At 30.4% G+C, this 16,405-nt stretch overlaps 1 protein-coding gene across 1 annotated transcript in view; it reads right to left on the minus strand.

The window, feature by feature from the left end:
* Window positions 1-16,296, minus strand: part of LOC122628004 (vesicle-associated membrane protein 2-like) — a 20,232-nt gene extending 3,936 nt beyond the window's left edge. The window contains exons 1-4 of the mRNA XM_043809773.1: window positions 16,133-16,296; window positions 11,839-12,065; window positions 11,083-11,162; window positions 10,901-10,952 (exon numbers count right to left, since the gene is read on the minus strand). Coding sequence (XP_043665708.1) covers window positions 10,901-10,952; window positions 11,083-11,162; window positions 11,839-12,065; window positions 16,133-16,134 — 361 coding nt within the window. The 5' untranslated portion in view covers window positions 16,135-16,296. The remainder of the gene's footprint in view (window positions 1-10,900; window positions 10,953-11,082; window positions 11,163-11,838; window positions 12,066-16,132) is intronic.
* Window positions 16,297-16,405: the final 109 nt, after the last annotated feature.

The following is a 16,405-nucleotide window of genomic DNA, read 5'->3' on the forward strand; positions in this document are numbered from 1 at the left end:
TAAGAAAAAATGAAAAATAAAAAGGGAAAAGAAAAAACATAAATATTCTTTACAATATTTATGATAATGATGCTGCATGCACATTGCCAATATAAGAGCAAAAACGGTACTCTTACCTCCTATATTCGAGAAATATATTTGTATATGTGTGTGTGTGTACGCGTGTGTATGTATACATATATGTGTATGTATATATATAAATATATATATACACACATACACATATATGTATAATAAACTTTAGAATGATCTCTCCTCTTCTTTGTAGACGTACTGTACTAATAAATGTACTAACTGTAAATAATTTTAATAGAATTCCAAGATGTACATACATATGTATATATATATGTCAAATATTTACAAAATAATGATTATTCTCGTAAATAAAAAATTTCAATTTTATCTAGTTTTATATGTTCGATTCGAGTAATTATACATCATTTTATAAAAATAAATCCAACGTAATGAGTATATTTCTTTTTTCTTTTTTTTGTTTGTTCTTTTACATTTTTTCCTCATACCTGAAGAAAACTTTTTAACTTATTATGAATTCATGATCAAAATTAAGTATAATAAATTTTTATGCAAAAAAAAAAAAGAAAAAAAAGAAAAATAAAAAAAAGAATGATTATAAAATCTCACAAATATCACATTACGGCTCATATTTTTCAGCTGCATAGTCATTTTTAACTAGCCGCTGTAACTTTTATTCGATACTGTACAATGTTGAAAGCAGTATATTCGTTAGATTATGAACATTATTAATAAATAATTATGCGAAGATTGATACCGCACGACATATAATTATATGTATATGTTTATAGTTTTCTTTTTTTTTTTTTTTCGGAAACATATTGAAGATTTTGTTTAAATGCTAAAATATATGCATATTATGTAGGCTCGTGAGGGCGTGCGCCATTTTGTTATACGATTTCGAGGAAAAAGAAAAAATAAAAAAAAATAAAAAGAGAATTAAAGATCGTTTGCGTCAATCGACATCGGTTGATTCCCGCGTAACGAACTTTCTCGAATAATTTATTTATTCATTTTTTTTTTGTTTTCTTTTTAAATAGTATTTTTATTACTTCTTTTTTTACGTTTAACAATTTATGGTCCCACACCCTGATCCTGCATATGCAATCGTACAGGATCGTATATTTTTTTTTACATTTGTCTTGATACTTTTTTATTGTTGCGATCTCGTTCTTATTAAGAAAAAAAGAAAAAACTTCATTTTTTTCACGCGACATCAACATCATACGTTTATATATGTGTATATAATATATATATACATCAATCCGTGTCTGACCATAGACGTCCGATTAAATATCTTGTGATTGATCAAAGTAACAAGAAAGCTTATTAAGAAAAATTTGTATGGCTCTGATTCAGTTACAAAGTACATGTAAACATTTTTTTTTATTCGCGATCTTTTCATGTTTACATGTACTTTGTAACTTGGTCAGAAACTTCCAAGATGAGAAGGCCGATTCAAAATGGCACCCGCACGTTCACTGAACCTATTCGATCTGCTCGTAATATGTTCGCGTAATGTTATCGTATATGTTATAACGGGGAGATCGATTACGAGCGAGAAACTGATGAAAAAAACGATTTTCTTGGACGTGTTTTTTTTACAGGATGTGTGTAAATATATATATATATATATATATATATATATATATATATGGATAGAGAGAGAGAGGTATCTCATCATAATTAAATATTTTTTATAAACTATTGTCCGTTCAAGTAGCAAGGGAAATTATTGCTAAATCAGTTTAGAAAAATGATGGGCGATAATATGGAAGAAAAATGAAACAAATATCAAGGAAATAAGAAAATTAGAACTAATTATTGTAAGCCCATTAACAATATAAAAAAGAAGACAGATTCTCGACAAAATCTTTTTTTTTTAATTTCAATGATCTCGTCAACGTATCATTAATTTGTAATAATATATACATGTGCATATATGCATGTGTTATTCGATTTGCATTATCGTCTCTAACTTAAGGGCACATCTATCGGATGAATCGATTAAATGTCAATGAAGAACGATGCGTGCCATACATTATTTTGGGGCATTAAATAACAAATTCGTCTTTCTAAATGTTTTAAATTGACGAATTTGAACTTGCTTCTCCTGTACTGCTGTTCGCATTAATTTCAATCGTTTATATCGTTCTTATTAACAATTATTATTAATATTGTTATTGTTATCTTCATTGTAATTATTATTATTATTATTATTGTTGTTATTGTTGTTGTTGTTGTTGTTGTTATTATTATTATTAATATTATTATTATTATTAATAATATTATTATTATTATTATTTATTATTATTATTATTAATATTATTAATATTATTGTTATTGTTATTATTATTAACATGTATACATAAGATCTGTAAATAATTCTTTTCTTTCTAAGTCTTATCATATCTCTACGTATGTATGTATGTATGTATGTATGTATGTATGTATACTGCTTTTATGTATTTATGTATGTATGTACATAGATACTATTTATGTATCTACATACTTCGATAATAAGACATCGCACTCTTTCTCTCGTTCGTAATTTTCCTTCTTTATCTTTTTCTCTTATTACTTACTTTTTTCCCATTTCTTAATTATTTTGTTTATTATTTTTCATAATATAATATGGTACACAGGCTGTTCGAGAAAGATATGCCACATTTTTCCGACGAAGGCAGATGTGCCCCTTTTATCGTTTTTTCTGTCTCTCTTTTTCTTATTCTCATAATCTAATTGTAATTTATAAATATTCTTTACATAAATGAACTTTACAAATATTTTGAAAAATGCAAGCGTGAAAGAGAAATAAAAGAGATGCGCCTGATATTTTTTTTCCAACTGATGATCGTTTGCTATACTCTCTCTCTCTCTCTTTCTCTCTTTCTCTCTCTTTCTCTCTCTCTCTCTCTCTCTTTCTCTCTCTCTCTCGAATCGTATGAAGACAAATGACATTATTTACAGTTCGATATAACATAGAAAGCGAGAATATCATCGAGATTTATGTATGTAAGTACATACAACATATAAACACACATATTATAAGTATGTATATTATATGTATCTATATATCTATGTATAAATATATATACATGTATACACGTACACGCAGTGTACGTAACTCAGAGACACGCGCATATCAACTAAGCACTTTCGATTACATATGTATATATGTACGTATATATATGCATGTATGTATGCATGTATGTATCTATGTACGTATGTATGTACGTGTACGTATGTTTTGCGATATTTTCTGCTTTCGTCGAAGCGAGACGTTTATCTAGTTTTAACGAACACCCTGTATATAATTTTTGCTTGCAGAAATGTTTTCACGATCATCCCCCTTTACTCTTTTTCTTTCTCTTTCTCTTTTTCTCTTTTCTTTCTTGTTTACACGGTAACATTTATTTTTCGCACGAGTTGATTCATCGAAGACCTTCCAAGGACTAAAAGAGGACGCTCAGACATAAACGAAACATCGCGTTATGGAATTATTCTCACACACACTCTCTCTCTCTCTCTCTCTCTCTCTCTCTCTCTCTCTCTCTCTCTCTCTTTCTCATTCACTCATTCACTATTTTTTACTCTGTATTCTCCTCCTCTCTCTCTTTTCCTATCTTTTTTTCCAGAACGAAATCTTTTAGCACGTACAATAAATTTCAATGCGTCGCGGCGAATCGATTTGTCATATTTTTGAAAATCGTAGCGACGTTCTACGCACTAAAATTGAACGAGTTATTATTATTAAAATTATTATTAAGTATCAGACATTATAATTGTTATAATTATTATTATTGTTGTTTATAATTATTATTATTATTATTATTATTATTAATTATTTATTATTATACCAGTTATGTTACGCGTATGAGCGGTAGGCAAGAAGACAAGAAGAGACCGATTAAGAAATATACATTTCGAGAATAACAAATAGCAGGAAACATATTCAAAATTTTACCGACCCTCGTTCATTTTATTTTTATAGGGATATATATTTATATTTTCATCGAGATCATTGAGTTCGGCTACCACGATCGTAGCTATGTATGTATGTACGTATGTATGTATATGTATATGTATATGTAATATAAATCGCAGAGAAAAACGGTAACACAAAAAACTATCCGATACGCTTGACTATTAACATTTTCCTACAATTTATTTCTCTCTCTCTCTTTCTTTTTCTCTTTCTTCATTATTTTCATATCCAATCGATCTACCATTTTCATTTTGTTTTGTTATCGTTTTTTCCCCGTTCATATAAAGTTCCAAGTTTTTTTATTATACGGCGAAAAGTATCGAATATCGAGATGTATTTCTTCATAGAACATTCTTTTTCTATTATCTATTTCTCTCTTTCTCTCTCTCTCTTCTTTTTCTCTTCTCATTTAATCGACTTCGGTTTGTTTCTTCTTTAGCTTCTCCATCATCCTCCTTTTCCTTTCTGTATCCTTGTCCTTGTGCGTTCCTATCCTTTCTCGTATTTGTTCTCTTCATTTTTTTCATCAGCCCTTTTCATTCTTCTTGGATTATGTCATCTTCTTTTCCATTTCTTTTCTTCCCTTTCTTCTTTATTCTTTTTCTCCTCTTCCTCTTTCTTTTCTTTCTTCTTTCTCACTTTTTCACTTCTCTCTCTCTCTCTCTCTTTCATTCTCTCTTCTCTATCTGTCTATCTATCTGTCTCTTTCTCTCTCTCTCTCTTTCTCTCTCTCTCTCTCTCTCTCTTTCTCTCTCTCTCCTTATCTATTTTTTTTTTATATATTTCTTTTGCTTGCGTTCGCGCGTTCAGTTTTGCGAGTCGCTGCCGCCGGTGAAGCTCGCTGAAAAGAATAACAACGTTTTGTTTTCTAAAGATTTTGTAGAAAGTTATCCGAAACTTTCGTCTTTCTCCTTCTCTCGTATTTGCATCTTTCGCTCTTGTCCGATTTATTATTATTATTATTAATATTATTATTATCATTATTATTATTATTTATATTTTTTTATTTTCTATTTTTTACTCTCGCCATTTACGTAGCATGCAGTTAACGGACAAATGTCGTCGTGGACAGACGCTGAAGTATCGCAGATTTCTTTAGTTTTATCTATTTTTATTTTTCTTGTAATTTTATTTGTGTATTTATTTATTCTCTCTTTTCTTATTGAATTCGAGTAATTAATGATTAACAACCCGCTTGCTGGTTATTATATTACGCAAATAATATTTATTTTTACTTCTTATTTCGGCACGTACTTCCATTGTCGAGTGGATCGATAGAAAATATCAAACTTCGTTGAACTTAAAAACTAAGCAAGCGAGCTCGTTGCTTCTGTCCACGATGATGAATCATTTCATAACTCGAGTTCGTAAGTATAGATCGTCCCAACGTATAAAGCCATTCGTTAGCCGTGCTAACCAATCACATGCAACTGGGTCATATTCACTAATGCGTATCACTTCAAAAGGTATATAGCTTATCCCGTAGATCGATTTTCCTTCAAAATCGATTTACAGAAGCGACACTTTTATATTCAAAATTTTTTTTCATTTTATTCATTCGATAAAATATCATATATATATATATATATATATATATATATATATATATATATATATATTAATATTCGTGAAGCATGCCAAGTTGTTTTAACTACTTTTATATACTTATATATATATATACGTTAGAGTTATCTATTTTATACTTGCTAATAAAGTACCATGCGCTATATTTTTTTTTCTTTCCTTATATATTCCTTAACAATTTAACGAGAGCACTCACGATATACATACATATATGCTTGTTCTATGCATGCTCCAGAAAACATGACAAGCAGGAAGTATACATAGAAGATCGTCCCAGATAAGTTCATTGGATTTCAATAGAACGAATATTTTAGTTCTTTCTTTATAGAATATATATATATATATATTCTATTAAATAATAAATGTTTATCAAGACGTAACCGTTAATCTACATCACTGAAGAAATTTTGTTGAAAATTTGTTGAAAATTTGTTGAACATATCGAAGATAAATAAAGGAAAATAAAAAAGTTCGCATGCCGAAGGAAAAAGATAATATTATATTCATAAAAAGCATAAACATATATATATAAATATAAATATATAAAAATATAATATACATTATATACATAAATTATATTTTAATAATTTTGTTATTCTAATTGATTATAAATTAAGGATCAATTATATATTTCGTTTACTAAGAGAAATAGAAAATACATTTATTAAGAGAAGTTTCATGATTTCATGTGTCAAATATTTGAAGAGTACGATATAAAACACTCGATTTTCGATTAAATCAAAAGTTTAATGATTTTTAATTTTTCTCTGATATAGGATATTCCATGAGAACTAAAAATCTTTCGGTTAAATCGGAAAATTAGATGTTTTATTTTGTCCTCTTAAAATATTTGACACATGATATTATGGAACGTTTTTTAAGTGTACGCGATGCTCTTACAAAATAAAAAGAGTAATTGTTAAAAATTGTATAGATAAAGAGATATAAAGAGAAAAGAGAGAAAGAAAGAAAGAAAAAGAGAAAGAAAAGGAGAATAGAGGAAAGAATGTTTAGAGACTGGAGAGAAAAATAGAAAATGAATAATGCCAAATGCAAGAATAAAGTCGTAGCTTACCGTAACGAAGAGCAGAGTGAGAAATTTAAAGAAGAACTGTGAATCTTATATATTCTCGAGTTGTTGTTGTCGATATTGTTACTGTTGTTTATTTAATTTTTTTTTGTAATAATAGCAGTAGTAGTAGTAGTAGTAGTAGCAGTAGCAGTAGTAGTAGTAGTAGTATTAGTAGTAGTAGTATTAGTAGTAGTAGTAGTAGTAGTAGTAGTAGTAGTAGTAGTAGTGGTGGTAATAGTAATAGTAATAGGAGTATTAGAAGTAGTTGTTAATGGATTGTACTTGTTGATGTATCGTAAATCATGGCAGTGATGTTGTACAATCATGTTTTCATTTCTCGGTGGTTTTTTAAAAATATTATTACGATTGATTTTTCCTTCTTCATATTATTTTGCTAATCTATACAGTCTCACACTTCTCGAGACCACCAAAAAATAGAAAACCACTGGCCACTGGGACTAACTTAATGGAGAAGCTATTAGGCACCAACGTGGTACAGATAAACATATATGCACATATACATATAACAATAAATACATATCATAAGGCACGGGCGTGGATGTGATTGTAATAGTAAATAATTGTAGTAACTTGTAATAGTATTAGTAATAATAGTAATAGTAGTAGTAGTAGTAGTAGTAGTAGTAGTAGTAGTAGTAGTAGTAGTAGTAGTAGTAGTAGTAGTAGTGTAGTAGTAATTGTTATTGACTTCCAAAACGGGCAATTTTTTACTTATTTATGTACTGTTTTTTTCTTTTTTTTTCTTCGTGCATCCTCCTTTGGGAAGATAACACTTTTCCTTATTGATAACACTTTGATTTATTTTTAATAAATGCATTTAATCTTTAAACGGTATATCGAATAAATTCTCGACGAATTTTTTTACGAAAATTTTTGATTCTCGAAAAATATATTCTTAACATGTCAACACGAGATAATTGTCTATATCACTTTTTTAATGATATAGACAATCCACATTCTGGTGTGTGGATTTGAAATTTGAATACGTTCGTGAAGTACAAATGGGAGTTGTGTATTGTCGGGAATTTATGAAGGGCCGCTTTTCTTTTTATTTTCTTTTTTCTTTTTCTTTTCAATGATGTGGGCGTGAATATCGTGAAGCTATCTAACTCGTTAATTGGAAATTCTTCCTAATTAAAGTAGCGCTTCATAAATATACAACAATCTCCGAAAAGAAAAGTGTATAGATATATAAATATATACATATGTATATATATATATATAAAGGGCGACAGTCTTTGTGTAAAGAATACAGATAGCGACAAATATATCAGCAAAGGAGAGCTATTACAGGCATATAGTATAGGTAACATCGACGATATCTAAATGTTAGTCTCGTGAGAGTACGATTTTATTATTGATATCGATCAAAAAGAGAGATAGAAAGAGAGATAGAGAGAGAGAGAAAAAGAGAGAAAGAACATTTTTCTTTAAGATTTTTAAATCGATTCTTGCGAGACTGACAAGTGGGAAAGGGCTGAGGTGAAGTATCGTTTAGTAAGAGTGACGAGAGAAGGTTTGCTCGTTTCCTGGACTTCAGGGCACAATGAAAATGAACACATACGCTTTCGTATATAGGTTTCGTACATCCTACGAAATAAACGAGACAGACAGACAGAGAGACAGACAAACAAACAGACAGACAGACAGGTAGATAGATAGATAGATAGATAGATAGATAGAGAAGGAAAGAGTGAGAGAGAGACAGATAGAAAGAGAAAGACAGAGAGAGAGAGAGAGAGAGAGACAAAGAAAGAGAGAGAGAGAGAGATAAATAGATAAATAGACAGATAGAAAGATAGATAGACAGAGAGAGAAAGAGAGAGAGAGAGAGACAGAGAGACAGATAGGCAGATAAATAAATACATAGAAACAGAGAGAAAGAGAGAGAGAGAGAGAGAGAGAGAGAGAGAGAGACACACACAACAATGATACGCAATGTCGCAGTTGATTTGCTTTCTACCTTCAAATACACTCACACACAAATCTCTTCCACCAATCAGCGTGCTTACATGAAGTTCACTAGATGGAAAAAGAGAAACAAAGAGATATCACACGTTAGATGATGCTCGACGTGAGCAACTCTCAGTTTGATTCGTATTAACAATTATTAACGATATGTATGGATCTCTCTTTTTAATGTATATACTCACGAACGATAAATTAACATTAGATCAAATGAGTGATATTTGTCGGAGTAATCGACAAATATATAAATATATTACCTTATAATAATGATAAGAGATCCATTAAAAAAAAATATCTTTCTTCCGATATTTATGATCGTTCCTAATGAGAAGCAAAGCACGATGACATTATCTTATGAAGCGTTTTTTCTTTCGAGCAAAATTAATGAAATATGAAGGAAAAGTGATAGCAATTAAAAAAAAAAAAAAAAAAAAAAAAGAAGAAGAAGGTAAAGAAAAAATTCGACATATGTATTTTTGTATTTGTAACCTCTCGAGGCAACAATAATAATATTTCGTTTTAAAAAAATCGTCGTACTTTACATCGTGCAAGCACAATCGTTTTACGTATGTATGTATTGACGTTTTCTTCTCTCAAACTCAATCAAAATTTAGATTGACAGAGAGATAATATATGTATATGTATATTCATTGTTACGTTCCATTCCACCACATATTATTATTATCATTATAATAATTATTATTTTTATTATCATCATCACCATCATCACATCATCGTTATCATCATCATCATTATCATCATTATCATCATCATCATTATTATTATTTATTTATTATTATTATTATTGTTATTATTGTTATTGTTATCATTATTGTTATTGTTATCATCATCATCATCATCATCATCATCATCATCATTATTATTATTATTATTATTATTATTATTATTATTATTATTATTATTATTATTATTATTATTATGATTATCATTATCACCATCATCATCATCATCATTAGTATTATTGTAAGGCGTGCGAAAGAGTTAAATAAGCCAACGAATGGTAAATATGTGAGGTTGAAGAGTAAGCGATATGCATGATATGAAGAAAAAATGTGTTAATTTTGGGAATACGGATAAGCTGAAGAAGATATGGATGATATGATTGTGTGTGTGTATGTGTCGATCTGCGTGTACGAACGAAGGCAAGATAAGGGAATGCGAGTGGACGAGTGATCTCTGTTCGTAAAGAAGACTTTAAGATCTCTGTCCAAAAAAAAGATTTATTCACATATTTGAATTTAATCTCAGTTCAATAGATTGTTCCAATTTTGTAATTTTCATTATAGGAATTGCATATGACTGTAAAATCAGTCAGAAAGTTAACAATGAAAATGAATGGAAATGTGTGAACGTGTAGATTTTAATTTTACATAAAATAACATTGAAATCATTTTAGTCGTAGAAGAATTGAAACGGAGATCGAACTGAAATTTGTGAATCAATCTTTAATCAGTATCAAATATATTTTGATTTTTCGCGACCTAAATACTTCAAAAAAAAATTCTTCTCTTCAATTAACATTTACTAATTCGCGGCAATATAATAAAGTATATATAGTATACATATTTCAATATATCTAAATATTCCCAGGTTATTTACTACATTCGTTATATTTGAATTTGTAGATGAAACTCACATTGCCTCCTGGTTACATCTGAACCCGGCACGTTACACATACATATACATACATACATACATACATACACATATTTATGTGTGTGTGTGTGTGTGTGTATGTGCCATATATAGGAACGAGACAGATTCAAGCATTAGCTCGATCAATAAAAACAAAGTATTATAATTATTTTCATATTTGGAGATCACATGACGCACGCGTTTTTCCGACTCGAATCAAGTGCTCGGAGATTTAATTTCTTAAAGACTTGTATCTTCAAAGAAAACGAGAAAAAATAAGAAATAAGTTTCTATACATTGATACGTCAATCCAAGTACTATATAATTTATAATACTTGAAAAGAGTTACTTCACGAGCACTGAATTAGTCGTTCGCTATATCAATGACAAAGAACACTGAAATACCATCAACATATATGTTTTACCACCGACACACATACATATATATATATATATACACAATATATAAGTATATATGTATATATATATAATATATATATGTTTGTGCGTATATGTGTGGACAGTTATAGTGGCAATGTTGTAGCGTTGATCGTAACATATATATAACGAATACTTACCAACTATAATGATCAATATAATGAGTGCGATGACGCCCATGATGATCATCATCTGTTTAAAAAGAAAATATCATAAAATTAGTCTTGTCGTCTAATAATATATAACGATAAAAAATTTGATATATAACAAATAAATAAATGAATAAATGAAAGAAAACGATCAGAGAAAAATATTGAATTACCTTTAAATTTTGTAGCCAAAACTTCCTCTTCAATTTTCCCGCTTGTTGTTCAAATTGCGACGCTCCTTGCTGAAGTGCGTCTGTAAAAGAAAGTAGGGATCGATAAAATCGATAATAAGAAAATATTATGGCCTTGGTGATTCCCTTGAATGGAACAGAACGATTAGTACGGTCCAAAAATATAGTGAACGATTTGTTTGGCCAGGCTGCATGTGGTGCGATGAAACGAACGATCGAAGCCGGTCAGCCAGTACCTAACTCGAAATTAGCATCGATTCGAGAGAATAACATGATGATAATCGATATATCGGCGCGTGCGGTTAAATAGGTGCAGCGCGCACATGCACAAACATACCTAGATTATATTGTTAAATGAAAAATAGTTCATTTGATCTCTATCACTATGAGAACGTATAGATTATAGTATTATAGTTTTGTATATTATATATACAAACGATAATTTGAACAGGCATGTATTTGTAAAACTTTGAAAGAATAATTTGATTGAGTCATCCTGAACGTATATAGAGATTTTAGGGATTAACACAGGGATTTAATGAAATTAATCGAATCACAGAGAACGTGGTTCTTAATTTTCAAAAGTTTGGGAAAAGATTGTTTTCCATCGAAGTATATATTTGACACAATAGAATGATATCTTCCTGTATATATTTATATGTACCTATAGAAATTCCAGGGATTAACATAGGGATTTAGTTGAAGCAGAGAAAGTTTAATGATAAGTGAAAAGCTTACCTGCTCGGTCATCAAGCTCGGAGAGCTTTTGATCACGCTCGAGGACCTTCTCAACGTTCGTCTTCATAATGTCGACGACCTCGTCAACCTGCGCTTGCGTCGCCTGCAGTCGCTTTTGCGAAGCAATCTGCTGAGGCGTCCTGGGCCCACCGACAATTCCATCGGTTCCTGCACCTGCACCCGCGCCAGCACCCGCAGCATCCGGCGCCAGACCGCCTTCGGTGGCCCTGAAAAATATTACTTATCTTACATCTATCTATTTATCCATCCATCCATCTATCTGTCTATTTTCATTTTATAAAATCGTTCCTATCCATTCATCTATCTTATCCATTTATTTATTTACATTTCACAAAATTGTTTTTATCTATTCATCCATTTATCCATCCATCCATCCATCTATCTATCTATTTTTCCTATCGATTTATCTATTTATCAATCTATATACCTCTATATACATTTTACAAAATTGTTTCTATCTATTCATTCATCCATCCATCCATCTATCTATCTCTCCAATCTATTTATTTATCTATCTATCTATATATCTATTTGCATTTTACAAAATCGTTTCTATCTATTTATCTATCCATTTATCTACTTATGCATGTATCTATCTATCTATCTCCATTCACATTTTACAAAATTATATACATCGATTCATCCGTTCATTTATTTATCTATCTATCGATCTAGTTAAATTTTACAAAATTGTGACTTATGGTCCTGTGTTAAATTCTTATCGCATTATAACAGATATATTTAATCACTTATAATTATTGTTAACATATTTAATATCTGTAATATATTTCATTAAATATATTCATATAAACAATTGTTATTTTTATATCAATTTATAGAACTTTAATAATCTAAAATTGTTAACTATTATTTCTTAATCAAAATTCATTATATTATGTCATAAAATATTATATATTTCATAGTCAATTTTCTTTTTTTTTGAACGTAGGTAATATAGGAAAATTCAATAATTTTGTCAAACTTTTTTAGTTAGACCATATTGGCGCCATGCGAACATTATATTCAAAAGGTCAAAGTTCGCGACACGGTTTCTCTATCAGAAAAGAAAAAATAACCCAATCTTACTTGCAAATATTATTTATTAATGTCAAAACCTGATGGTATTTGTAAAATCTTTTTGTTTTCCATTTTAGTAAACACGCGATAGATCGGATAAATTGTTTCATTGTCGCGATGAACTTGTTAATTAACATTTTCGAGAGATACCTTTACGGTTTCCGACGGCAAGTCATTTATCTCCGAGGTGTTTTCTTTTATAGCTTTTTTTTTTCACTGTAACGTTTGACCTTTTACACACGACGAGACCTTTTCTCAAATACCTGCCGGCGATGTTAATTTCATTATTCTAGAGTTTATGTTGAGATAATGATCGTACCATGCGTATTATGCTCTCAACGACGAAGCTGTTAGGTTTCTGTTTTCATTGCGTTATACGTAATTAGGGTGAATATTTAACTTTCTCTCGAATAGAAAAAAGAAAAAAAACATTTGGGAAAATGATTAATTACATAAAAGTTTCGATAACTTCGAATTACTGATCATTTCATACTTACAGTGATAGATTAAAACTGAACACATTGATATATTTTTGAAAAAGTATTAATATATTTTAAAACTATAACATATTGTAATATATGTAGCTAATTAAATATTGCATGAAATTCAATTGTATGTATATACAATTTGTAAATGATTAATGACTTTTTTCTTTTTATTTTTCATGTTGTCCATTATCACAAATACGTCGTATTCAGTTTTGCACTCAATGTTTATTTAGTTATTAATACCTTGTCCAGAGACATTTTGTTTTTATTACTGCATGCATTTTTTCTGTCATACTTCGTACTAATCTTTCACAATAATCTAGATTGATTTTATCCAATTCTTCGTGTACTCTGATCCATTTTAATCATTACAACACCATTTTAATATTGTAAGTCTTATTTTCTCTTTTTTTTTATTTCATTAATAAACATCTTTTTAATTAATTATAAGCTAAGGAAACAAACAATTTGAAGAGAACAACAACCAAATGAAGACCTACTTATACATCGATAAATTAAAGAACGTTCAGAGTGGTTTTATTTTTGGTGACCAATCGAAAAACCAAGTGGCAACAGCCGCGATCGATCACCGAGTATACATATATTCGAATACGCCAGAAAAAGAAAGACAGAAAATGACAAAAAAGTTAATCATATTTCTTACTGTATATCCGTAAACAGGATAGATATATAATAAGATTAACGTGTCGTGTAAGTACGTCACGAAGAACTAGCAGTGAGAAAAAGTACAACAAAAATAGGTCTACAGCAATGTAAAAAGTAAAAAAAAAAAAAAAACGAAAATTCGATAATCGTATTAATATATAGATCGCGTTGCTACTCTTAGATATGCTTTTGCAAAGTTATTCGATTAGGGTAAACGTAATTGAAGGATAGAAAAAAAAGAAAATATCTTATTCGTTCATTTTTTGTCAACGGAGAGTCATAGAAATCGTTTAATCGATCGGAAAGGAAAAAGAAAAAAAGAATAAATAAATAAATAACAAATATTACAATTTCTCTTAGTTATGTAGTATTAATTATAAATTGTATTAATATTGATCAATTAAAAATATTGAATTACATTGATAATTATATATATTGTATTCGAAGGACAAATTATTTATAGTAACTACAAACGCGCATAAGTTTCTTCGTAAAAAGGATAGGTAACTTTTCAATGACGAAACGTTTCTACGATATCGTTTACTCCCACTCATCGCGTTTATGTACATACAATACATACATGCATACATACATACATATTACATTCGAGGCACATATTTCTTTTTCACGATCCAGTCGTAGGACATTGCTGTTAAATGCGCGTTCATCATCGATTTATCTAAATATAGAAACATCGGCTAGAAGTATAGACGGGTCTACGACGATCGATTCGCTTTTCTTTTTTGTTGCTTGTTTTTCTTTATTTCCTTTTTTTTCTATTTCTTTTTCTTTTTTACTTATTCACTTATTAATTTATTTCTTGTTTTGTTCCGTCCCCGTTTTTCACGTGATACCTTCAACGTGATACCTTTGAACTACAATGATCTTACTTTCTATCTTGTACTGTGTTTCACATTAAAGTAAGATAATTAATGTCGACATATAAAGATCGATCGATCCTTTGCATGACGTTGGCACCATAGATATTCCGAAGATATTATTAGAAGAAGATCGTTATTCTAATCTTATTTTTCGTTAAAAGACAATGTCGAAGAGGATCTAACGGTAAGGGTAGAAAAGAAAGTAGCCTTTTCGTCTTTAAGACGACGTACTTCACGGTTGAGACGGTAAAAGTGGTTCGAGCTTGAGACCGTGCAGTCTATTGGAAATTCCATTAACGTGCTGCGGATGGATCTCTCGTATGTGAGTGGATCGATCGCTATAGGACAACGAAGGCCACGAAAATAAAGAGAACGGTTTGATTTGCATCTTCCGTTTATTCGTTTATCGAAATTGAGATAGAGCGCAAGACCGTGTCATGGTAGCAAGGATCAAGTTGAAGTGTCGTCTAAAAAAAGATAAAGATATGGATACAGAGAGAGATGAAGAAGGAGAGAGAGGGAGAGAGAGAGAGAGAGAGAGAGAAGAAAATGTCATGTTCTCGAAGAAGCTATGGTCTTAGGATTGATGAGAAAGTCTTATCGAAAGGCTTCCAATCAGACTCTCGTCAGCAAGAATCGATCGAAAGTTCTGACCAACTAAATGCGTCATCACTGAGAAGGGATGTCAAATAACGATTGTTTCTCTCTACAATAGAACTACTTTTTTCTGTTCTCTTTTTTTCTTGGACAACGACATCAACCTACGTAGATATGAAACGACAAATTTCTCTTTATATATGTCCTATATCACTCATTTCGTTTTCACCGATTTGCCCTAGTAAAAGAGTTTCCACGAAAATCGTTCTTTAAAACAATTCCATTCGTTTTGACGTAGGCACGTACATATGCCTGATGTGTGGCGTGTGTGAGTGTGTGTGGTGTGTGTATATGTGTATGTAGTACGCGTAGTCAATGTGTAATTAAAAGACTAGAAACGAAGAATGAACCAGTTAAGAGGATACTATCCAGCTTTACTTAGTACGGTGGGCGTCGTACATGTTAAAAATGCGTTCGAACGCTCAAACAATCGAAATAAACTTTTTCTTTTCTTATCTTTCCTTTTTATTCTTTTTGTATTTTTTAATATCAATAATTACTCACATATTTGTTCTCTTTCGCTCCTGTCCTTTTCTCTACTTCTCACAGCCTATTCTCGAGCCTTTGCGCCACCCCGTCGTCGGACGTCGAGCCCGTAGATTTCGCGAGCAACTCTGCCAGTGGCGGACTAGATAACCGTGGTATTGATAAAATTTCCAAGCACAGACAGACACACCGTTCTCTCTCTTTCTCTCTTTCTCTCTCTCTCTCTCTCTTTCTCTCGATATATATCGAACTCAACGCTCGAAACGACATCTTGAATCGACTATTCGACTC

The sequence above is a fragment of the Vespula pensylvanica genome, chromosome 1 (genome assembly GCF_014466175.1).
Source record: "Vespula pensylvanica isolate Volc-1 chromosome 1, ASM1446617v1, whole genome shotgun sequence".
In the NCBI taxonomy this organism is placed as follows: domain Eukaryota; kingdom Metazoa; phylum Arthropoda; class Insecta; order Hymenoptera; family Vespidae; genus Vespula; species Vespula pensylvanica.